The 25,580-nt window shown below is 37.4% G+C and overlaps 1 protein-coding gene across 1 annotated transcript in view; it reads left to right on the top strand.

The window, feature by feature from the left end:
• Positions 1 to 23,515, top strand: part of LOC144436299 (store-operated calcium entry-associated regulatory factor-like) — a 27,669-nt gene extending 4,154 nt beyond the window's left edge. Inside the window, exons 3-10 of the mRNA XM_078125048.1 lie at positions 1,897 to 1,989; positions 3,898 to 4,008; positions 9,138 to 9,244; positions 10,271 to 10,386; positions 13,681 to 13,797; positions 15,310 to 15,436; positions 21,480 to 21,622; positions 22,427 to 23,515. Of these exons, the coding sequence (XP_077981174.1) occupies positions 1,897 to 1,989; positions 3,898 to 4,008; positions 9,138 to 9,244; positions 10,271 to 10,386; positions 13,681 to 13,797; positions 15,310 to 15,436; positions 21,480 to 21,622; positions 22,427 to 22,452 (840 nt within the window). The 3' untranslated portion in view covers positions 22,453 to 23,515. The remainder of the gene's footprint in view (positions 1 to 1,896; positions 1,990 to 3,897; positions 4,009 to 9,137; positions 9,245 to 10,270; positions 10,387 to 13,680; positions 13,798 to 15,309; positions 15,437 to 21,479; positions 21,623 to 22,426) is intronic.
• Positions 23,516 to 25,580: the final 2,065 nt, after the last annotated feature.

The raw sequence follows: 25,580 nt of genomic DNA, 5'->3' as shown, positions 1-25,580 counted from the left end.
ATTGATTGCCTTGGTATTTGTGGGGGACATTACTTTTGGAGTTTACATGTAGTTGGGAAATTGTACCAATCAAACTGATCATATCAGAGTCCGAGGGATGTGCGTTTTGGGTCAAAAATGTGATTTTTGATCAAAAAACTTGCGCTCCAAAATTACTGCACAGATACAATGTATATCGGTCTGAAATTTGGTGGGAACATTCTTAGGGGTGTTTACATTAAGAATTGTTCACTACATGCCTGAACAGGGAGTCTTGATTTGAATGGCTAGGGTATGCCTGAACACTGATTGAGTCTTGATTTGAATGGCAGGATTTCTTGTGCAATAGATGTGATAACTAAATGTGGTTTCAGAAATGTTTAACTGTCAAATGTATGTAATGTAAGATGACAAATTAACGCTTTTAGCACAACTGAACTGATAAAGTATCTGTGTGTGTGTGTGTGTGTGTGTGTGTGTGTGTGTAAAGAACTTAAAGTCAAAAACTGCTAGAACAATTGCCATATTTGGTGGGGTGTCTAGTTGGGAAATTGTTCAAATCAAAATGATCTTAACACTGGTCTTTGATTTGGGTAAAAAAAATTTGATTTTTGGCTAATAAACTTTAAACTCCAAAACTACTTGGCAGATCAGTCTGAATTTGGTTGGAACGTCCGTTAAGATGTTTAGATTAAGAATTGTTCATGACATGCTGATCCCATCAGTCATATGCAAATTATGGCTAAAAATGTGTCTTTTTGGCAAAAAATCTTTCATTCCAAAACTACTGTGGCAGATTAGGCTGAAATTTGGTTGGAATGTGCTACAGTGTGTTTATATTAAATTAAGACTTGTTCATGACATGATGATCTAATCAGTTATATGCAATTAGGTCTACAAATGTGTCTTTTTGGTGAAAATCTAAAACTACCAAGCAGAGGTGTTATTCTGCAGTTATTGTTGAAAAATGGGTGGGATGTTTCTGGAGGTGTTATTCTGCAGTTATTGTTGAAACATGGATGGGATGTTTCTGGAGGCGTTATTCTGCAGTTATTGTTGAAACATGGGTGGGATGTTTCTGGAGGCGTTATTCTGCAGTTATTGTTGAAACATGGGTGGGATGTTTCTGGAGGTGTTATTCCGCAGTTATTGTTGAAACATGGATGGGATGTTTCTGGAGGCGTTATTCTGCAGTTATTGTTGAAACATGGGTGGGATGTTTCTGGAGGTGTTATTCTGCAGTTATTGTTGAAACATGGGTGGGATGTTTCTGGAGGTGTTATTCCGCAGTTATTGTTGAAACATGGGTGGGATGTTTCTGGAGGCGTTATTCTGCAGTTATTGTTGAAACATGGGTGGGATGTTTCTGGAGGTGTTATTCTGCAGTTATTGTTGAAAACATTTTAACACATTTGGTCCAAGCAACCATAACCATGCTCTTAGCAAAAGTGAAATGACAATGCTTATTACAAAGATAACAACAGTGATGGGTAGGTAAATGAATAGATTCAAAAAATGTATGCAAATATGTCTAGGAATGAGACCATGCCCATAGCAACAGCTAAATGATGGTTTATATTGCAAAGATGAAAAGTGGGAAGGGTAGGCAAGTTAATAAAGATTCCATAAATGTATGCAAATATGCCTAGCAACAAGACCATGTCTATAGCAACAGCTAAATACAGTTCTGCTACAGTATCATTGGTGCTATTTTTCTTTTTAAAACAACATTGTACAGTTTCTTTTTTCTCTTTTTTTTAGGAGAAATTGTATGTTTTGAAACTTTAGTTGTAAATTGTCAGTTAATTGTACTTTGTATTGTAATTTGTATTGATTTTGCTGTTATAATAATGCTTGATGTCAGTTTCAATATTTGATGATATTATTCAATAATGACAAATTCATTTATTATTTCAGCTCAAATGTGTTGGTGGAAATGCAGGTTGTACAAGTTTTGTACCACAAGTTGTACAGTGTTATAACAGAGGCTCTGATGGTTATGATGTACAGGTAAATAACTCGTCAACTGACTAACAGTAGTTCATATCTACTATAACTCATCAACTGACTAACAGTAGTTCATATCTACTATAACTCATCAACTGACTAACAGTAGTTCAGACCTACTATAACTCATCAACTGACTAACAGTAGTTCATATCTACCATAACTCATCAACTGACTAACAGTAGTTCAGACCTACTATAACTCATCAACTGACTAACAGTAGTTCATATCTACTATAACTCATCAACTGACTAACAGTAGTTCATATCTACTATAACTCATCAACTGACTAACAGTAGTTCATATCTACTATAACTCATCAACTGACTAACAGTAGTTCATATCTACTATAACTCATCAACTGACTAACAGTAGTTCATATCTACGATAACTCATCAACTGACTAACAGTAGTTCAGACCTACTATAACTCATCAACTGACTAACAGTAGTTCATATCTACTATAACTCATCAACTGACTAACAGTAGTTCATATCTACTATAACTCATCAACTGACTAACAGTAGTTCATATCTACTATAACTCGTCAACTGACTAACAGTAGTTCATATCTACTATAACTCATCAACTGACTAACAGTGGTTCATATCTACTATAACTCATCAACTGACTAATAGTAGTTCAGACCTACTATAACTCATCAACTGACTAACAGTAATTCAGACCTACTATAACTCATCAACTGACTAACAGTAGTTCATATCTACTATAACTCATCAACTGACTAACAGTAGTTCATATCTACTATAACTCATCAACTGACTAACAGTAGTTCATATCTACTATAACTCATCAACTGACTAACAGTAGTTCATATCTACTATAACTCATCAACTGACTAACAGTAGTTCATATCTACTATAACTCATCAACTGACTAACAGTAGTTCATATCTACTATAACTCATCAACTGACTAATAGTAGTTCATATCTACTATAACTCATCAACTGACTAACAGTAGTTCAGACCTACTATAACTCATCAACTGACTAACAGTAGTTCATATCTACTATAACTCATCAACTGACTAACAGTGGTTCATATCTACTATAACTCATCAACTGACTAATAGTAGTTCAGACCTACTATAACTCATCAACTGACTAACAGTAATTCAGACCTACTATAACTCATCAACTGACTAACAGTAGTTCATATCTACTATAACTCATCAACTGACTAATAGTAGTTCATATCTACTATAACTCATCAACTGACTAACAGTAGTTCAGACCTACTATAACTCATCAACTGACTAACAGTAGTTCAGACCTACTATAACTCATCAACTGACTAACAGTAGTTCATATCTACTATAACTCATCAACTGACTAACAGTGGTTCATATCTACTATAACTCATCAACTGACTAATAGTAGTTCAGACCTACTATAACTCATCAACTGACTAACAGTAATTCAGACCTACTATAACTCATCAACTGACTAACAGTAGTTCATATCTACTATAACTCATCAACTGACTAATAGTAGTTCATATCTACTATAACTCATCAACTGACTAACAGTAGTTCAGACCTACTATAACTCATCAACTGACTAACAGTAGTTCATATCTACTATAACTCATCAACTGACTAACAGTAGTTCATATCTACTATAACTCATCAACTGACTAACAGTAGTTCATATCTACTATAACTCATCAACTGACTAACAGTAGTTCATATCTACTATAACTCATCAACTGACTAACAGTAGTTCATATCTACTATAACTCATCAACTGACTAACAGTAGTTCAGACCTACTATAACTCATCAACTGACTAACAGTAGTTCATATCTACTATAACTCTATTGTAACTGTTCAGAGACTGTGAAGTATTAAGAGACGCAATACATTGTAGATATTTGTTATTTGTTGACAGTGGGAATGTAAAACAGACATGGACAATGCATACAGATTTGGTACTATAGAAGTCAGCTGTGAAGGCTATGACTATCCTGATGATCCTTACATTCTCAAAGGATCCTGTGGGGTGAGTCTTCTATAGCATAGATAGCATAGATACATGTATTGTGGGGTGAGTCTTCTACCCAATCACTGTTTAGATAGCATAGATACATGTATTGTGGGGTGAGTCTTCTACCCAATCACTGTTTAGATAGCATAGATACATGTATTGTGGGGTGAGTCTTCTACCCAATCACTGTTTAGATAGCATAGATACATGTATTGTGGGGTGAGTCTTCTATCCAATCACTGTTTAGATAGCATAGATACATGTATTGTGGGGTGAGTCTTGTATCCAATCACTGTTTAGATAGCATAGATACATGTATTGTGGGGTGAGTCTTCTATCCAATCACTGTTTAGATAGCATAGATACATGTATTGTGGGGTGAGTCTTGTATCCAATCACTGTTTAGATAGCATATGTATTGTGGGGTGAGTCTTCTACCCAATCACTGTTTAGATAGCATAGATACATGTATTGTGGGGTGAGTCTTCTACCCAATCACTGTTTAGATAGCATAGACACATGTATTGTGGGGTGAGTCTTCTACCCAATCACTGTTTAGATAGCATAGATACATGTATTGTGGGGTGAGTCTTCTACCCAATCACTGTTTAGATAGCATAGATACATGTATTGTGGGGTGAGTCTTCTATCCAATCACTGTTTAGATAGCATAGATACATGTATTGTGGGGTGAGTCTTCTACCCAATCACTGTTTAGATAGCATAGATACATGTATTGTGGGGTGAGTCTTCTACCCAATCACTGTTTAGATAGCATAGATACATGTATTGTGGGGTGTGTCTTCTACCCAATCACTGTTTAGATAGCATACAATGTAGATACATGTATTGTGGGTGAGTCTTCTATCCAATCACTGTTTAGATAGCATAGATACATGTATTGTGGGGTGCGTCTTCTATCCAATCACTGTTTAGATAGCATAGATACATGTATTGTGGGGTGAGGCTTGTATCCAATCACTGTTTAGATAGCATAGATACATGTATTGTGGGGTGAGTCTTCTATCCAATCACTGTTTAGATAGCATAGATACATGTATTGTGGGGTGAGTCTTGTATCCAATCACTGTTTAGATAGCATATGTATTGTGGGGTGAGTCTTCTACCCAATCACTGTTTAGATAGCATAGATACATGTATTGTGGGGTGAGTCTTGTATCCAATCACTGTTTAGATAGCATAGATACATGTATTGTGGGGTGAGTCTTCTACCCAATCACTGTTTAGATAGCATAGATACATGTATTGTGGGGTGAGTCTTGTATCCAATCACTGTTTAGATAGCATAGATACATGTATTGTGGGGTGAGTCTTCTACCCAATCACTGTTTAGATAGCATAGATACATGTATTGTGGGGTGAGTCTTCTATCCAATCACTGTTTAGATAGCATAGATACATGTATTGTGGGGTGAATCTTCTATTGAGTCACTGCTTAGATAGCATAGATATGTGGGGTAAGTTTTTTTTAAAATAACTGTTATTTCATGAATGGTTTGGGATAAACTTTTAGCCAATCACTGTTATATATAGATGCTTTGGGTAAGCTTTTGCACCAATCACTGTTATGAAGTCTTTTTCTCAGGTCAGTCTTCCAAAATTATAAATCATTCGTAAGGTGTCTCCTCTACATGTACCATGTCACTGTAGGATATGTCCTCTACTATGTCACTGTAGGATATGTCCTCTACCATGTCAGTGTAGGATATGTCCTCTACTTCATTTTTGTATGTCAGTGTAGGATATGTCCTCTACTCTGTCACTGTAGGATATGTCCTCTACTATGTCACTGTAGGATATGTCCTCTACCATGTCAGTGTAGGATATGTCCTCTACCATGTCAGTGTAGGATATGTCCTCTACTTCATTTTTGTATGTCAGTGTAGGATATGTCCTCTACCATGTCAGTGTAGGATATGTCCTCTACTATGTCACTGTAGGATATGTCCTCTACTATGTCACTGTAGGATATGTCCTCTACTTCATTTTTGTATGTCAGTGTAGGATATGTCCTCTACCATGTCAGTGTAGGATATGTCCTCTACTTCATTTTTGTATGTCAGTGTAGGATATGTCCTCTACCATGTCAGTGTAGGATATGTCCTCTACTATGTCAGTGTAGGATATGTCCTCTACTATGTCACTGTAGGATATGTCCTCTACCATGTCAGTGTAGGATATGTCCTCTACTATGTCACTGTAGGATATGTCCTCTACCATGTCAGTGTAGGATATGTCCTCTACTATGTCACTGTAGGATATGTCCTCTACCATGTCAGTGTAGGATATGTCCTCTACTATGTCACTGTAGGATATGTCCTCTACCATGTCAGTGTAGGATATGTCCTCTACTTCATTTTTGTATGTCAGTGTAGGATATGTCCTCTACTATGTCAGTGTAGGATACATGTATATAGTTGTATCCTCTACCATGGCAGTGTTATAGTTGTATCCTCTACCATGGCAGTGTTATAGTTGTATCCTCTACCATGGCAGTGTTATAGTTGTATCCTCTACCATGGCAGTGTTATAGTTGTATCCTCTACCACGGCAGTGTTATAGTTGTATCCTCTACCATGGCAGTGTTATAGTTGTATCCTCTACCATGGCAGTGTTATAGTTGTATCCTCTACCATGGCAGTGTTATAGTTGTATCCTCTACCATGGCAGTGTTATAGTTGTATCCTCTACCATGGCAGTGTTATAGTTGTATCCTCTACCATGGCAGTGTTATAGTTGTATCCTCTACCATGGCAGTGTTATAGTTGTATCCTCTACCATGGCAGTGTTATAGTTGTATCCTCTACCATGGCAGTGTTATAGTTGTATCCTCTACCATGGCAGTGTTATAGTTGTATCCTCTACCATGACAGTGTTATAGTTGTATCCTCTACCATGGCAGTGTTATAGTTGTATCCTCTACCATGGCAGTGTTATAGTTGTATCCTCTACCATGGCAGTGTTATAGTTGTATCCTCTACCATGGCAGTGCTATAGTTGTATCCTCTACCATGGCAGTGCTATAGTTGTATCCTCTACCATGGCAGTGTTATAGTTGCATCCTCTACCATGGCAGTGTTATAGTTGTATCCTCTACCATGGCAGTGTTATAGTTGTATCCTCTACCATGGCAGTGCTATAGTTGTATCCTCTACCACGGCAGTGTTATAGTTGTATCCTCTACCATGGCAGTGTTATAGTTGTATCCTCTACCATGGCAGTGCTATAGTTGTATCCTCTACCACGGCAGTGTTATAGTTGTATCCTCTACCATGGCAGTGTTATAGTTGTATCCTCTACCATGGCAGTGTTATAGTTGTATCCTCTACCATAGCAGTGTTATAGTTGTATCCTCTACCAAGGCAGTGTTATTATAGTTTTATCCTCTACCATGGCAGTGTTATAGTTGTATCCTCTACCATGGCAGTGTTATAGTTGTATCCTCTACCATGGCAGTGTTATAGTTGTATCCTCTACCATGGCAGTGTTATAGTTGTATCCTCTACCATGGCAGTGTTATAGTTGTATCCTCTACCATGGCAGTGTTATAGTTGTATCCTCTACCATGGCAGTGTTATAGTTGTATCCTCTACCATAGCAGTGTTATAGTTGTATCCTCTACCATGGCAGTGTTATAGTTGTATCCTCTACCATGGCAGTGTTATAGTTGTATCCTCTACCATGGCAGTGCTATAGTTGTATCCTCTACCACGGCAGTGTTATAGTTGTATCCTCTACCATGGCAGTGTTATAGTTGTATCCTCTACCATGGCAGTGCTATAGTTGTATCCTCTACCACGGCAGTGTTATAGTTGTATCCTCTACCATAGCAGTGTTATAGTTGTATCCTCTACCATGGCAGTGTTATAGTTGTATCCTCTACCATGGCAGTGCTATAGTTGTATCCTCTACCATAGCAGTGTTATAGTTGTATCCTCTACCATAGCAGTGTTATAGTTGTATCCTCTACCATGGCAGTGCTATAGTTGTATCCTCTACCACGGCAGTGTTATAGTTGTATCCTCTACCATAGCAGTGTTATAGTTGTATCCTCTACCATGGCAGTGTTATAGTTGTATCCTCTACCATGGCAGTGCTATAGTTGTATCCTCTACCACGGCAGTGTTATAGTTGTATCCTCTACCATAGCAGTGTTATAGTTGTATCCTCTACCATGGCAGTGTTATAGTTGTATCCTCTACCATAGCAGTGTTATAGTTGTATCCTCTACCATGGCAGTGTTATAGTTGTATCCTCTACCATGGCAGTGTTATAGTTGTATCCTCTACCATGGCAGTGTTATAGTTGTATCCTCTACCATGGCAGTGTTATAGTTGTATCCTCTACCATGGCAGTGTTATAGTTGTATCCTCTACCATGGCAGTGTTATAGTTGTATCCTCTACCAAGGCAGTGTTATTATAGTTTTATCCTCTACCATGGCAGTGTTATAGTTGTATCCTCTACCATAGCAGTGTTATAGTTGTATCCTCTACCATGGCAGTGTTATAGTTGTATCCTCTACCATGGCAGTGCTATAGTTGTATCCTCTACCACGGCAGTGTTATAGTTGTATCCTCTACCATGGCAGTGTTATAGTTGTATCCTCTACCATGGCAGTGTTATAGTTGTATCCTCTACCATGGCAGTGTTATAGTTGTATCCTCTACCATGGCAGTGTTATAGTTGTATCCTCTACCATGGCAGTGCTATAGTTGTATCCTCTACCATGGCAATTGAAGTGTGGAAACACTGAACCAAATCTGATAAACATCTGGTGTATAAAATCCAGATATGCTCTTAAATAGAATTAGTTAGTGTATTTTGTTTGTAAATCCTGGTGAGTGGGGGGGGGAGCATTAGATAACATGAATATGCAATCTCATCATTTGTATCATAATGTTGGTGGGATACCTTGGTAAACACCTTTCAGGAAAAGTCTGGTAGATTTGACCTTCTTATCAATCCTTCAACTATAGCAGACTTTAACTACATTAGTATAAAATTGCATCATTACCATGGTACATGTACATGTATGTAGCTATGCTGTAGACCAGAAGAGTACAACTATGCTGTCACCATAGCAACAGTTTATAACATTGAAATATTGTGATTGGGTTATAGCTTGAATACACACTGGATCTAACAAAGGAAGGACACCAACAACAAAAACATCAACACAGTTACTATGGTGACAGTGGTCATAGTAACCATGGTGGACATTATGACTCGTGAGTAGATATTTATATCTTACAGAAATATAAGAGAGAATTGTCAGTGGAAAGTTTCAGGAAAACATAGTCATGTACATCCATGGCTGAAGATTTGAAGGTAGATTAATACTTGTGTCAATACAATGCATCTATTATTATTTTCCATCATGTTTATGCCACAATATAATGTGTGTAAAACTACAGACACGAGTTTGATACACTTCAGAGTTACCATGTACTATAATGTGTGTAAAACTACAGACACGAGTTTGATACACTTCAGAGTTACCATGTACTATAATGTGTGTAAAACTACAGACACGAGTTTGATACACTTTAAAAGTTACCATGTACTATAATAAAGAGGGCACAAGCTGAGTTTACATTGTACAGTGAACATTCTTTGACATAATTTTTGGTGCATATGAAAAGATACTCAGAGTAATCGAAGTACAGAAGCATACAAGCATGTACTTCAGTATCTCTTCCAATTGACTGAACTCAAAACTAATATGAAAATATAACTCAGAAAAGATCTGATGATGTAATATGAAAATATAACTCAGAAAAGATCTGATGATGTAATATGAAAATATAACTTAGAAATGATCTGATGATGTAATATGAAAATATAACTTAGAAATGATCTGATGATGTAATATGAAAATATAACTCAGAAAAGATCTGATGATGTAATTTAGTGTACACATTAATTAGTATGTATGAAAGGAGTAAAGGAAATCCTTACTATGAAATCATCTGTTCTCACAATGCCAGGAGACAGTTGTAATGTTATACAGGGGAACATGTACCACTCCAATAAACGTATATCTACTTTCATAAACTTTGGGTTCTGGAGAGTCATTTCATGATTTCACATCACATCAATGTCGTGCTATTGCTAAGAAACTAAAGTGAAACTGTTTAATTTTGTATCATAATCATGATCAACCACTTGATGTGTATTCAGACTTGACTCATACATGTACTTGACATGATCTTATTGGACAAATGCTCATACATTTTCTTAAATTTTTATTTTAGGAAAAGACCGCAGTGGAAGAAATCATCCTGGCTTGGTGATATACTTATGTGGGTTGTTATTGCTGTCATTGTATATGCTATATATCAAAGCTGTACTCGCTCCACACACCCTGGATATCCTTTGAAAGCTGGGCAAAGTTCAAAGCTGAAAATGTAACGCAAGGAATCCATCAGACATTCATTGATTGATCTAGCTACTTTGTTAATCTCATAATGTATATATGTTGTACGTGTGGTGTGAAAGCAACCATACTCTTTATAGATCAGTATTTGGTTGTGTATATTAAAATGATCTTCTAAGTTCTAGGTGAGGACATTGATGCATGTAGTAGACCAGTTAATGGTGTACATGTATGTATATTATTGAGACATTCATGCATGTTGACCAGCATTAATCTTTATGGCCCAGATATGGGTTTTGCAGACCGATGTTGTATGGCAGAAGGGCCCGACTTTAGAAGGGCCGTGAGTCGGATGACCAAGGTCTGCAAAACCCATAACGGTTGCATCATATACCTCTTGAAGTGCTTAAATAAGTTTGCAATAATTTTGACATTTTTAGAGACAGTAAGGGACATTATATGCATCATTTTAGTTGCACGAAACACACAAACACACACAAAAAACGGAAAACATGAAATTTATGATAATTTGACTATGCAACAGATGTTTTGGAATAATGATGTTGTAAATGCTTGCAATGAGTACTTACCATGATGAGTGGCATACATGCCACAATCGACCAACAACAGAAATATAATCAAAAACATCGTGAAACTGAGCGTGAAACAGGTCTTTGTAACACTAAAATCGTCAAAAATCACAAATTGATAACACTATACTTCAGTCACTGACTGTCCCACTCTAATAACAAATAAACGAACACTTCATCTTACTCTAGGCGTTTGATACAGATAGCTTACAGCTGTTCATAATCGCACAGAGTGGACCGTCTATCATCAGCTTCACTATTTGTACATCGTTGATCGAATCCAAGACTTCCTTACCAATATTTCATGTCACTTTGCCACAATCGACAAATAGAATAGTGTTTAAGATTTTGGGAGGAATTCCCTGGAGCCACTGTTGAATATCGTCGGCTTCCGCCATGATAGCGTGCAAGTACAGGATGCCAACAAGTTTTTCAACACACATTTCTCCATAGCAATACATAGGGATGTGATTATAGGTATATGATAAAATAATTTTTATGGCCCAGATATGAGTTTTACAGGCCGAGTTTGTATAATGGAAGGGTTTGAATTATGAAGGCCTGCAAGCCATACTACAAAGGTACACAAAACCCATATCTGGACCATAAAGGTTTTATTAGCACAACTGAAATGAAAAGGTTCAATAGTGCTATGGTGTGGTGTCTGTCTGTCTGTCTGTCTGATTGTGTGTGGGTGAGCACAACATAAACTAAAAAATTGCCTGACCAATTGCCTTAGTATTTGGTGGGGACATTACATTGGTGTCTAGTTGGGAAATTGTTCAAATGAAAATGATCACATCAGAGATGTGCATTTTTGGTCAAAAAATGTGATTTTTGGTCAAAAAACTTGTATTCCAAAACAACTAAGCATATTTGGCTGAAACTTGGTGGGAATGTTCTATGGGGTGTTTAGATTAAGAATTGTTCATGACATGATTCCATCAATAATATGCAAATTAGATTGAAATATGTGTCTTTTTTGTCAAAAATCTTTAATTCCAAAACTATCGAGCAGACTGGGCAGAATTTTAACAGGGATGCATCTGGGGGCATACATGGAAATGAAGATGTATTCACAACATGATGATCCCATGAGTGATATGCAAATTTAGTCTAAAATTCTCATTTTTGGTTAAAAACTTATATCTACAAACTACATCGTGAATGGGACTGAAATTTGTTGGGGATGTTTCTAGAGGTGTTATTGTGCAGATATTGTTTAAAATATTTTGACACAACTGGCCCTAGCAACCATGACTTTGCCCTTAGCAACAGTCAAATAGTGATGTATATTTATACACAGATAACAACAGGATGGGTAGGCAAAAATATCCAAATTTATGCAAATATTCCTAGCAACAAGACCACACCCATAGCAGCAGCCAAATAATGGTGTTTATAATATACCTAGTGATAATGCTGTGCCATGATTCACTAGAATCAGTCACGTGATAGGAAAATAGAATGACTATTTCCCTAGGGGATTAGTTCCATCAACTATTACATGATCATGTGACCACCGCAAGTTCACAGCAGGTCAAAATGGCGGCTTCTGACGATGTTGTCTGCCACCGCGAGTTCACAGCATGAGGTATATTATAAAACACATATTGCCTGGCCTATATTCGGGCTATAGCACTCGTTCATTACCCCCTCGTGACTGTGAGTTACCAGAATTGCATGCTATTTCCCTCGGCCTTCGGCCTCAGGAAATAGCCTGTGATTCTGGTAACTCACAGTCCCTCGGGTGTAATAAATGGGGGCTATAGCCCGAATATAGGCCAGGCAATATGTGTTCAATATTGGAAAGATGAAAACTGGGATTAATAGGCAAGTGAATAAATATCCAAAGAGTGAATTCACAAATACCTAGCAACAAGAACACACTCATAGCAATAGTGAAATGGTGATGCTTATTGCAAATATGGTAACATGAATAGTTAGGAAAATTAATAAATTAAACTTTCAAAAACTTCACATACTTGATCCAGCAATGAAGATACTGCCCTTACCAACAGTAAAATTTCCATGTATGTGAACATTTTTAGCACAACTGAACTGAGGTTACGTGAATAAAGAATCAAAAAGTGTATATGGTAATATGCCTAGCAACAAGATCACGCCCACAACAAAATCCAAATGATGGTTTATATTGCATAGATGAAAACTGGCAAGGGTAGGCAAGTGAGTAAGGAACCGAAAATGTATGCAAATATGCCTAGCATCAAGATCACACCCATAGCAACAGCCAAATACAGTTGTGCTACAAGACCATTGGCGCTATTTTCATATACCCTATGTAGTGGCACAATAACATCAGTTCAAACACATAACCAGATATTAAATGAACTGAGTGAATGGATACCAATGGTTGTGCAGGTTTGATGGACGTACGTTCCATTGGATTACATTGGAAGAGGTACTGGGTATGTGATAAGTTATGTGTATGACAGTATGTTGTATGTGGGACAATCTTACACATCACACGTCATGAAGTGAAAGAAATTTGTGTTTGTTATATTATTTACGAGTACCTCACTCTCCAATGTGAATTGATACGTTGACAGGTTTATCACTTAGTTTAGAATATAATCATGTTACATTTTGTAAAAAATTGACCTTACTTCATCTCCTCACATGATTTTGACCTTGCTAACATTTATTAAAATGAAGTGATTCTTAACACAGAATACATCACGATATCCAGATGATGGCCATCCACCAGGACAAGGCTATGGTTCTAGATGGGGTGGAGGGGGAGGTGGTAGTGGTCCCCCTCCTCCTGGTTTCAGGTCAGACTATATGCCAGGAGGTAGGTAGTCAAGTTTTACAGTTATCTATTGTAAAGTAAAGTGAAAAAAATTAAATAACGACTCAAAGCAATCAGAATTTTTGCATGTGGCTGATATATACAAGGCATGCATGTAGAAGCAATTGATTGGAATTGAAAACATGATAACTTGATGTCACAGTCACAATCAGATAATGAAGTAATTGAATCAGATTCAAATTGAAAACATGATAACTTGATGAGACAGTCACAATCACATAATATAGTAATTTATTCAAATTGATAACTTGGTAACTTAGTCACAACTAGATAATAGAGTAATTTTAACTATGTGAAATGGAAATCCTTCAACAATATTACAAAATATTGTGTTTTTCTTACAAGTTACTTAAACTTCCTCATTCCAAGTTACATGTATCATGATCAAAATAACTTAATCTTCTTTTGTAGCACAGAGGATCATAATTGTTCCTTTTTATACACTTCTTGATATTTCTGTTTTGTTGTTGTTAGTCCATTGTATGCTGATGATAGACTGCGATATATTCCTGAGCAATATTATAATTTTTAGCACAACTGAACTGAGGTTCAGTAGTGCTATAGGCATGTGGAAATGTGTGTGTGTGTGTGTGTGTGTGTGTGTGTGTGTGTGTGTGTGTGTGTGTGTGTGTGTGTGTGTGTGTGTGTGTGTGTGTGTGTATAAATGACTTAAAGTCAAAAAATGCCAGAATGATTGCCTTGGTATTTAGTGGGGACATTACTAAGGGCGTGTCGATGGGAAATTGTTCAAATGAAAATGATTGCATCAGAGATGTGTGCTTTGGGTCAAAAAATTAGATTTTTGGTGAAAAAAGTCCATAGCTGCTGGGCAGATCCAGGCCAGAAATTTGCTGGGAATGTTCTTTGGGGTGTTTACTTTAAGAATCGTTCATGACACAATAATCCCATCAGTTATATGCAAATTAGGGCTAAAAGTATGTCTTATGACTGAGCAGTTAGGGGCTGAGATTTGGTGCGAACATTCTAAGGGGTGTTTAGATTAAGATGTATTCTTGATATGATGATCTCATCAGTGATATGCAAATTAGGGCTAAAAGTGTGTCGTTTTGGTTAAAAATCTATAATTCAAAAACTACTGAGCAGATTAGACTGAAATATAATTGAGATGCATCTGGGGATGTGCAAATGAAACTGTTTTCACAACATGCTGATTCCATCAGCGATATGCAAATTAGGTCTTAAAATGTCAATTTTGGTCAAAAACTGATATCTTGAAACTGCATGGTGAATGGGGTTGAAACTTAGTGGGGATGTTTCTGGAGTTGTCATTAATGAATAAAGAAAACAAGACAGGACTAAGCATACAGCCTTGGTGCGTCCCAATTGTACACCTAAAATAGTCAGTAATGCTAGCCGGCGTATTTACACAAGACCGTAAGCTCCTGTATAAAAACATCATGACCAATGAGTTAAACACCAAGGTAACTTCATTTCTCCTGTAACGTGATATTGTTAATATATTTGTTATATTAGGTGGATGTTCTGGCAGTGCTGGCTATGGTAATACAGGTACAGGTACAGGTACAGGTACAGGAGGGGGTGGATTTTGGACTGGTGCTGCCACTGGTGGTCTTTTAGGTTACATGTTTGGGAATAGAAAGTAAGTTCAAATCAAAGTCATTTTCCATAAGGATGATATAAATCAAAGTTAGAAATTGAAATTATATGATTGTTACTTTGTGCACTACCCTCGTATATATAGTACCCTAGTATAGTACACTAGTGTAGTACCCTAGTATAGAACCCTAGTCTAGTACACTAGTGTACCGGTAGTACCCTAGTATAGAACCCTAGTCTAGTACACTAGTGTACCGGTAGTACCCTATTGTAGTACCCTAGTATAGTACCCTAGTATAGTACCCTAGTATAGTACCCTAGTATAGTACCCTAGTATAGTACCCTATTGTAGTACCCTAGTATAGTACCCTAGTCTAGTACCCTAGTCTAGTACACTAGTGTACCGGTAGTACCCTAGTATAGTACCCTAGTATAGTACCCTATTGTAGTACCCTAGTATAGTACCCTAGTATAGTACCCTATTGTAGTACCCTAGTATAGTACCCTAGTCTAGTACCCTAGTCTAGTACACTAGTGTACCGGTAGTACCCTAGTATAGTACCCTAGTATAGTACCCTATTGTAGTACCCTAGTATAGTACCCTAGTATAGTACCCTAGTATAGTACCCTATTGTAGTACCCTAGTATAGTACCCTATTGTAGTACCCTAGTATAGTACCCTAGTCTAGTACCCTAGTATAGTACCCTAGTGTAGTACCCTAGTATAGAACCCTATTGTAGTACCCTAGTATAGTACCCTAGTGTAGAACCCTATTGTAGTACCCTAGTATAGTACCCTATTGTAGTACCCTAGTATAGTACCCTAGTCTAGTACCCTAGTATAGTACCCTAGTGTAGTACCCTAGTATAGTACCCTATTGTAGTACCCTAGTATAGTACCCTAGTCTAGTACCCTAGTATAGTACCCTAGTGTAGTACCCTAGTATAGAACCCTATTGTAGTACCCTAGTATAGTACCCTAGTCTAGTACCCTAGTATAGTACCCTAGTGTAGTACCCAAGTATAGTATCCTATTGTAGTACCCTAGTATAGTACCCTAGTCTAGTACCCTAGTCTAGTACCCTAGTATAGTACCCTAGTGTAGAACCCTAGTCTAGTACACTAGTGTACCGGTAGTACCCTAGTATAGTACCCTAGTATAGTACCCTATTGTAGTACCCTAGTATAGTACCCTAGTCTAGTACCCTAGTATAGTACCCTAGTGTAGTACCCTAGTATAGAACCCTATTGTAGTACCCTAGTATAGAACCCTAGTCTAATACACTAGTGTAGTACCCTAGCATAGAACACTAGTCTAATACACTAGTGTAGTACCCTAGCATAGAACACTAGTGTAGTACCCTAGTATAGAACCCTAGTCTAGTACACTAGTGTAGTACCCTAGCATAGAACACTAGTGTAGTACCCTAGTATAGAACCCTAGTCTAGTACACTAGTGTAGTACCCTAGCATAGAACACTAGTGTAGTACCCTAGTATAGAACCCTAGTCTAGTACACTAGTGTAGTACCCTAGCATAGAACACTAGTGTAGTACCCTAGTATAGAACCCTAGTCTAGTACACTAGTGTAGTACCCTAGTATAGAACCCTATTGTAGTACCCTAGTCTAGTACCCTAGTGTAGTACCCAAGTATAGTACACTAGTGTAGTACCCTAGTATAGTACCCTAGTGTAGTACCCTAGTGTAGTACCCTAGTATAGTACCCTAGTATAGTACCCTAGTGTAGTACCCTAATATGGTACCTTAGTATAGAACCCTACTGTAGTACCCTAGTATAGTACCCTAGCATAGTACCCTAGTATAGAACCCTAGTATAGTACACTAGTGTAGAACCCTAGTCTAGTACACTAGTGTAGTACCCTAGTATAGAACCCGTGTAGTGCCCAAGTATAGTACCCTAGTATAGAACCCTAGTATAGTACCCTAGTATAGAGCCCTAGTATAGTACCCTAGTATTGAACACTAGTCTAGTACCCTAGTATAGAACACTAGTGTAGTACCCTAGTGTAGTACCCAAGTATAGAACCCTAGTCTAGTACACTAGTGTAGTACCCTAGTATAGAACCCTAGTCTAGTACACTAGCGTAGTACCCTAGTATAGAACCCTAGTCTAGTACACTAGTGTAGTACCCTAGTATAGAACCCTATTGTAGTACCCTAGTCTAGTACCCTAGTATAGTACCCAAGTATAGTACACTAGTGTAGTACCCTAGTATAGAACCCTATTGTAGTACCCTAGTCTAGTACCCTAGTCTAGTACCCAAGTATAGTACCCTAGTATAGAACCCTAGTATAGTACCCTAGTATAGAACACTAGTCTAGTACCCTAGTATAGAACCCTAGTATAGTACCCTAGTATAGAACCCTAGTATAGTACCCTAGTATAGAACACTAGTCTAGTACCCTAGTATAGAACACTAGTGTAGTACCCTAGTGTAGTACCCTAGTATAGTACCCTAGTATAGAACCCTAGTCTAGTACACTAGTGTAGTACCCTAGTATAGAACACTAGTGTAGTACCTAAGTATAGTACCCTAGTATAGAACCCTAGTCTAGTACACTAGTGTAGTACCCTAGTATAGAACACTAGTGTAGTACCCTAGTATAGAACCCTAGTCTAGTACACTAGTATAGTACCCAAGTATAGTACACTAGTATAGTACCCTACTGTAGTACCCAAGTATAGTACCCAAGTTAGAACCTTACTCTAGTACCCTAGTATAGTACCCAAGTATAGTACACTAGTGTAGTACCCTAGTGTAGTACCCTAGTATAGTACCCTAGTCTAGTACACTAGTGTAGTACCCTAGTATAGAACCCTATTGTAGTACCCTAGTCTAGTACACTAGTGTAGTACCCAAGTATAGTACACTAGTGTAGTACCCAAGTTAGAACCCTAGTATGGTACCCGAGTATAGAACCCTAGTCTAATACACTAGTGTAGTACCCTAGTATAGAACCCTAGTCTAGTACCCTAGTCTAGTACCCTAGTATAGAACCCTAGTCTAGTACCCTAGTCTAGTACCCTAGTATAGTACCCAAGTATAGTACACTAGTATAGTACCCAAGTTAGAACCTTACTCTAGTACCCAAGTCTAGTACACTAGTGTAGTACCCAAGTATAGTACACTAGTGTAGTACCCTAGTGTAGTACCCTAGTATAGTACCCTAGTATAGTACCCTAGTCTACTACTCTAGTATAGTACCCTAGTATAGAACGCTACTGTAGTACCCTAGTATAGTACCCTAGTATAGAACCCTAGTATAGTACCCTAGTATAGAACCCTAGTCTAGTACACTAGTGTAGTACCCTAGTATAGAACCCTATTGTAGTACCCTAGTCTAGTACCCTAGTGTAGTACCCAAGTATAATACACTAGTGTAGTACCCTAGTATAGTACCCTAGTATAGTACCCTAGTGTAGTACCCTAGTATGGTACCCTAGTATAGAACCCTAGTATAGTACCCTAGTATAGAACCGTAGTCTAGTACCCTATTGTAGTACCCTAGTATAGAACCCTATTGTAGTACCCTAGTATGGTACCCTAGTATAGAACCCTAGTATAGTACCCTAGTATAGAACCCTAGTCTAGTACACCAGTGTAGTACCCTAGTATAGAACCCTATTGTAGTACCCTAGTCTAGTACCCTAGTGTAGTACCCAAGTATAGTACACTAGTGTAGTACCCTAGTATAGTACCCTAGTATAGTACCCTAGTGTAGTACCCTAGTGTGGTACCCTAGTATAGAACCCTAGTATAGTACCCTAGTATAGAACCCTAGTCTAGTACACTAGTGTAGTACCCTAGTATAGAACCCTATTGTAGTACCCTAGTCTAGTACCCTAGTGTAGTACCCAAGTATAGTACCCAAGTATAGTAACCTAGTGTAGTACCCTGGTATAGTACCCTAGTGTAGTACCCTAGTATGGTACCCTAGTCTAGTACACTAGTGTAGTACCCTAGTATGGTACCCTAGTCTAGAACCCTACTGTAGTACCCTAGTATAGTACCCTAGTATAGTACCCTAGTATAGAACCCTAGTATAGTACCCTAGTATAGAATCCTAGTATAGTACCCTAGTATAGTACCCAAGTTAGAACCTTACTCTAGTACCCTGGTCTAGTACCCTAGTATAGTACCCTAGTATAGAACCCTAGTATAGTACCCTAGTATAGAACCCTAGTATAGTACACTAGTGTAGTACCCTAGTATAGTACCCTACTGTAGTACCCTAGTCTAGTACACTCGTGTAGTACCCTAGTATGGTACCCTAGTATAGAACCCTACTGTAGTACCCTAGTATAGTACCCTACTGTAGTACCCTAGTATAGTACCCTAGTATAGAACCCTAGTATAGTACCCTAGTATAGAACCCTAGTATAGTACACTAGTGTAGTACCCTAGTATAGTACCCTACTGTAGTACCCTAGTCTAGTACACTCGTGTAGTACCCTAGTATAGTACCCTGTTGTAGTACCCAAGTCTAGTACCCTAGTATAGTACCCTACTGTAGTACCCTAGTCTAGTACACTCGTGTAGTACCCTAGTATGGTACCCTAGTATAGTACCCTGCTGTAGTACCCTAGTCTAGTACCCTAGTATAGTACCCTGCTGTAGTACCCTAGTCTAGTACCCTAGTGTAGTACCCTAGTATAGTACCCTAGTGTAGTACCCTAGTATAGTACCCTAGTATAGAACCCTACTGTAGTACCCTAGTATAGTACCCTAGTGTAGTACCCTAGTATAGTACCCCAGTATAGAACCTTACTCTAGTACCCTAGTCTAGTACCGTAGTATAGTACCCTAGTGTAGTCCCCTAGTATATATAGTACCCTTGTGCAGTGCCCTAGTATATATAGTACCCTAGTATAGTACCCTAGTATAGTACCCTAATGCAGTGCCCTAGTATATATAGTACCCTAGTATAGTACCCTAGTGTAGTACCCTAGTATATATAGTACCCTAGTATAGTACCCTAATGCAGTGCCCTAGTATATATAATACCCTAGTGTAGTACCCTAGTATATATAGTACCCTAGTATATATAGTACCCTAGTATATATAGTACTCTAGTATAGTACCCTAGTAGTACCCTAGTATAGTACCCTAGTGTAGTACCCTAGTATATATAGTACCTTAGTATAGTACCCTTGTGTAGTACCCTAGTATATATAGTACCCTTGTGTAGTACCCTAGTAGTACCCTAGTGTAGTACCCTAGTGTAGTACCCTAGTATATATAGTACCTTAGTATAGTACCCTAGTGTAGTACCCTAGTATATATAGTACCTTAGTATAGTACCCTTGTGTAGTACCCTAGTATATATAGTACCCTAGTGTAGTACCCTAGTATGGTACCCTAGTAGTACCCTAGTGTAGTACCCTAGTATATATAGTACCCTAGTATAGTGCCCTAGTATATATAGTACCCTTGTGCAGTGCCCTAGTAGTACCCTAGTCTAGTACCTTAGTGCAATATCCAAGTGTGTATTAACTACTCACCCACCAACAACCCATGTATTAGTGACTGCTGTATGTGTATTAACTACTCACCCACCAACAACCCATGTATTAGTGACTGCTGTATGTGTATTAACTACTCACCCACCAACAACCCATGTATTAGTGACTGCTGTATGTGTATTAACTACTCAACCACCAACAACCCATGTATTAGTGACTGCTGTATGTGTATTAACTACTCAACCACCAACAACCCATGTATTAGTGACTGCTGTATGTGTATTAACTACTCAACCACCAACAACACATGTATTAGTGACTGCTGTATGTGTATTAACTACTCAACCACCAACAACACATGTATTAGTGACTGCTGTATGTGTATTAACTACTCACCCACCAACAATCTCAAAATTCATGGGTATAGATTACTTTCACTTAGCATAGATACTTAGATAGTGCATGACTGTAATAATGTTATATCTTTCACTTAGCATAGATACTTAGATAGTGCATGACTGTAATAATGTTATATCTTTCACTTAGCATAGATACTCTGATGGCACTTGACTGTAATAATGTTCTACTTTATGTTTGCAGTCGTGGTTATGGAACTGGGTATGGATATGGCACAGGCTACAGAACAGGGGGATATCAAAGACCTTATAACAGTTTTGGTACTTTTGGAGGAGGAGGAGGAGGTGGTTTTTCATCATCAAGTTCAGGAACCAGGACAGCATCTGGTCAGTACATACTATAACTTTGTGAACATTGGTATACATGTATTATGTACTAATATGCATTGTATAGATAATTGTATGGTATAGATATTGTATGGTGTAGATAGTGCATCGCATAGATAGTGTATGGTATAGATAATGTATAACATAGCTAGAGTATAGTATAGATTGTGAATGGCATAGATAGTGTATGGTATACATAGTGTATGGTATAGATCGTGAATGGCCTAGATAGTGAATGGCCTAGATAATGTATGGTATAGATAGTGTATGGTATAGATAGTGTATGGTATAGATCGTGTATGGTGTAGATAATGTATGGTATAGATAATGTATGGTATAGATAGTGTATGGTATACATAGTGTATGGTATAGATCGTGAATGGCCTAGATAGTGAATGGCCTAGATAATGTATGGTATAGATAGTGTATGGTATAGATAGTGTATGGTATAGATCGTGTATGGTGTAGATAATGTATGGTATAGATAATGTATAACAGAGATAGTGTATGGCATAGATAGTGTATGGCCTAGGTAGTATGTATGTATGTATGTATGTGCGTGCGTGCGTGCGTGCGTGCGTGCGTGCGTGCGTGTATGTATGTATGTATGTATGTATGTATGTATGTATGTATGTATTGTATGTGTGTGTGTGTATGTATGTATGTATGTATGTATGTATGTATGTATGTATGTATGTACATGTGTGTGTGTGTGTGTGTGTGTGTGTGTGTGTGGTTCTCGTACCACTACTGTACCTAATTGCATTTTACCAATGAAATGTTTGTTTTGTTTTTCCTTGCCAGGTTTTGGCGGTACAAGACGGCGATAGATTACATGTAGTGTACATAAGCAATATGAATGAAAATGTGATGTCCACACTGCTGATTTTTATTTCACTTAAGGTGTACATGTACATTTCATTCCTCCAATGCCATAGACCACAGGGGCTTGGAATTGGCCATATTTGTTTACAAATAGTTGACGTTTTGTTTATTGTTTAATTTCTTAACAAAAATTGTTATTTTGTTTACCCTATTTTTTTTGCTCTGTACAAATATCTTTTCCCTACAAGGTGCAATGTCGTAAAGTAATGATTTGAAAATCTGGTGTTATATTTCTTTCTAAATCAATTTTAACACAAAGATAAACAGGAAATAGACATGTTGTCAAATAGGATGTACAACATGTGAACTGTCAATGCCATTTTCAGATTATAATGTCCCTGAAGTGAGTGTGTCATATCAGTAAGTCTTACTTCATGTACAACCATACAAAATAATAACAATACCTACAATTGGAGAGTGGCATCATTATATAATCTAAACTGTACACTATAATTACTTACCGTTGATTGCCTTTATAATATAGTTCTAGGATCTCTTGGTGGAAATCTTCACAGGCTTCCTCATCTCGACACTATTCTTTAAAGGGGGCATGTCATTTGAAAAACTTAACTGGTGCACATGAATGAATTAAATGTATTTAGTGCAAGCTCCACTGAACATTGCCCAATCCTAGAATGTATTTCCTCCAACCATATAATGTATTGGATGTATTTCGTGCAAGATTTCTAACTTCTGTCAAGAAAAGTAAATCGTGCAAGGTTGAAATGTAAGAAATGTCATTCGTGCAAAATATCTGACTTCTGGCTGTGGATGAAACATGCACTGCACCACAACGGCGATGTATGTTGACAACTTTCATGTACATCTTTCAATTATAATGTGAAATTCAGAATAAACAAAACTATAATTGCCAAATAATTATTTCCGGCGATCAAACTTTAGATTTTCAAATTAATTGAAGGATTTTCTTCTTGCAATCTCAAACCACCAAACAGATTTCATCAACATCAGTTAATCCATCAACTTGTTATGAATGCCTAATAAAATTTTCAACAAAGTACATGTGTGTGTTTTAAATTGATGCATTTTAGTAGTATATAATAAATCATTTTACATTCATTATTATTATTAATAATAATGAATGTAAAATGATTTATTATTATTATTAATGAATGTAAAATGATTTATTATATAATACTAAAATTAGAATCTTACGAAAACTCTTTGAATTATTGCTGTGACACCTTAATAATGCCATTTTAAATTTTCCAGTTAATGACTTTTCAATGTAGACTGTGTTATGTCATCAAATCTTTATAGTATATATTTGACTACCCTATAAATACCAAGCTTAAGTTCTGCAATTATATTATAGCAATAATGATTAGTCTGGTGCCCATAGGGGACTTGTACATTGGGTTCTGTTTGTCCATGTGTGCATGCGTGCGTCCTTTTGTCCATTCACCCACATATCTCTGGCATGCGCCTACTGATTTCAACCAAACCTGGTACAGAGGTAACAGGGCAGGTTAGCATACACACTCAATGCTTGACTGTGAATAGTGAGAAGAGTTTTAAGGGCATGATGCCATTATAACTCTCAAACATATAGTTTATGTTCGTGTAATATGAAGTGCTGCAAAGTTGACAAATACAGATGAAGACACGATGAAAATGGAAAGCGGCAACCGGTCAGAACTGCAGAAGGTTTATGTGTATATAGTTCTAAGTCACATTGTCTACTGAGTGACCCGCATGCTATTCAAAACAATAATGCCTTGGGATATAGTTGGGGATTGGTAGCCTTCCATACCTTCCATTTTTACAGGAAATTGATAAATTATCCATAATTTCCTAGTCGTGTCTCGTTCAAAGTGACTACAGTGTTGTCGTGACTGTTTATTTTTATTGCTTTAGTACACACACACTAGGCAGATGTACAGTTAACACCTTGTATAGGTGATACAATGTAACACAGTGTAACAATTTAATCATGCTTGGACTGACCTAAATTATGTGCACTACATGCACTATGCATGTACAACGTACATATTCAATCAAGTAGATTGCATTTGGATTAATACATATTACATGTTATTGACTGCTTATGGAAGTACTATTTGTAATAAAATGAAATAATATTCTTGCAGCGTTCTTAATATGAACATGACAAAATATAAATATGTGTCTTAGTACATAGTAAGTATAAAAAATAAAGTATGCGATTATTCAACAAATATACACCCACAACCCACAACCAGGGAAACATAGAATGCATTGTAGCCTCTATATGGTTCAAATCTTGTCCAAGGACTTGACCATTCAGAAACAGATGTTATCATATACCTATAAATCATGTACCTATGTATTGCTATGGAAAAATCGCGAGCTCTACCAGGGCAGTAATTTTCCATATCATTATATATAATTTCCTAAAGTGGAGCCCTTCTGCCACACAACCTTGGTCTGCAAAACCCATATCAGGGCCTTAAAGATTAGCAGCAACGGGGCTCAAATCTGCAACCTGCAGATTCCAAACCTCCCACGCTAACCATTCGCCCATCGTATGACTCCATAATATGAACATATACTTCCCTGGCAACAAAATCCCTTGCACACATTCACAGTTATGATTTTTTTAGCACAACTAAACTGATAAGGTTCAGTACAGTAGTGCTATAGGCATGGTACAGTGTCTGTCTGTGTGTGTGCCCTTAACAACAACCAAATGCCAGTATATTTTGCGAAATTAACATCATCTGGTAGGTGAGTAAACATTAAAGATGTATGCAAATATTCGTACCAACCATGACCACGCCCATAGCAACAGCCGACGATTGTGTATATCACAAAAATAACAGGGATTCTTAGACAAATGAACAAACATTCAAAAAGTGTATGCAAATGTGCCTAGAAACAAGACCATGCCCATAGCAACAGCCAAATTATTGCATATATTGCAAAGATAATGGACTAATAGACAACTGAATAAATATTTCAAAAATGTATGTAAATGTGCCTAGCAACAAGACAAGGCCCATAGCAAGAGCCAAATGATCGCATACATTGCAAAGATAACAGGGATTAATAGACAACTAAACAAACATTCCAA

Source organism: Glandiceps talaboti, chromosome 6 (genome assembly GCF_964340395.1).
Source record: "Glandiceps talaboti chromosome 6, keGlaTala1.1, whole genome shotgun sequence".
Lineage (NCBI taxonomy): Eukaryota > Metazoa > Hemichordata > Enteropneusta > Spengelidae > Glandiceps > Glandiceps talaboti.
This window is presented reverse-complemented; position numbering and strand designations above follow the sequence as displayed.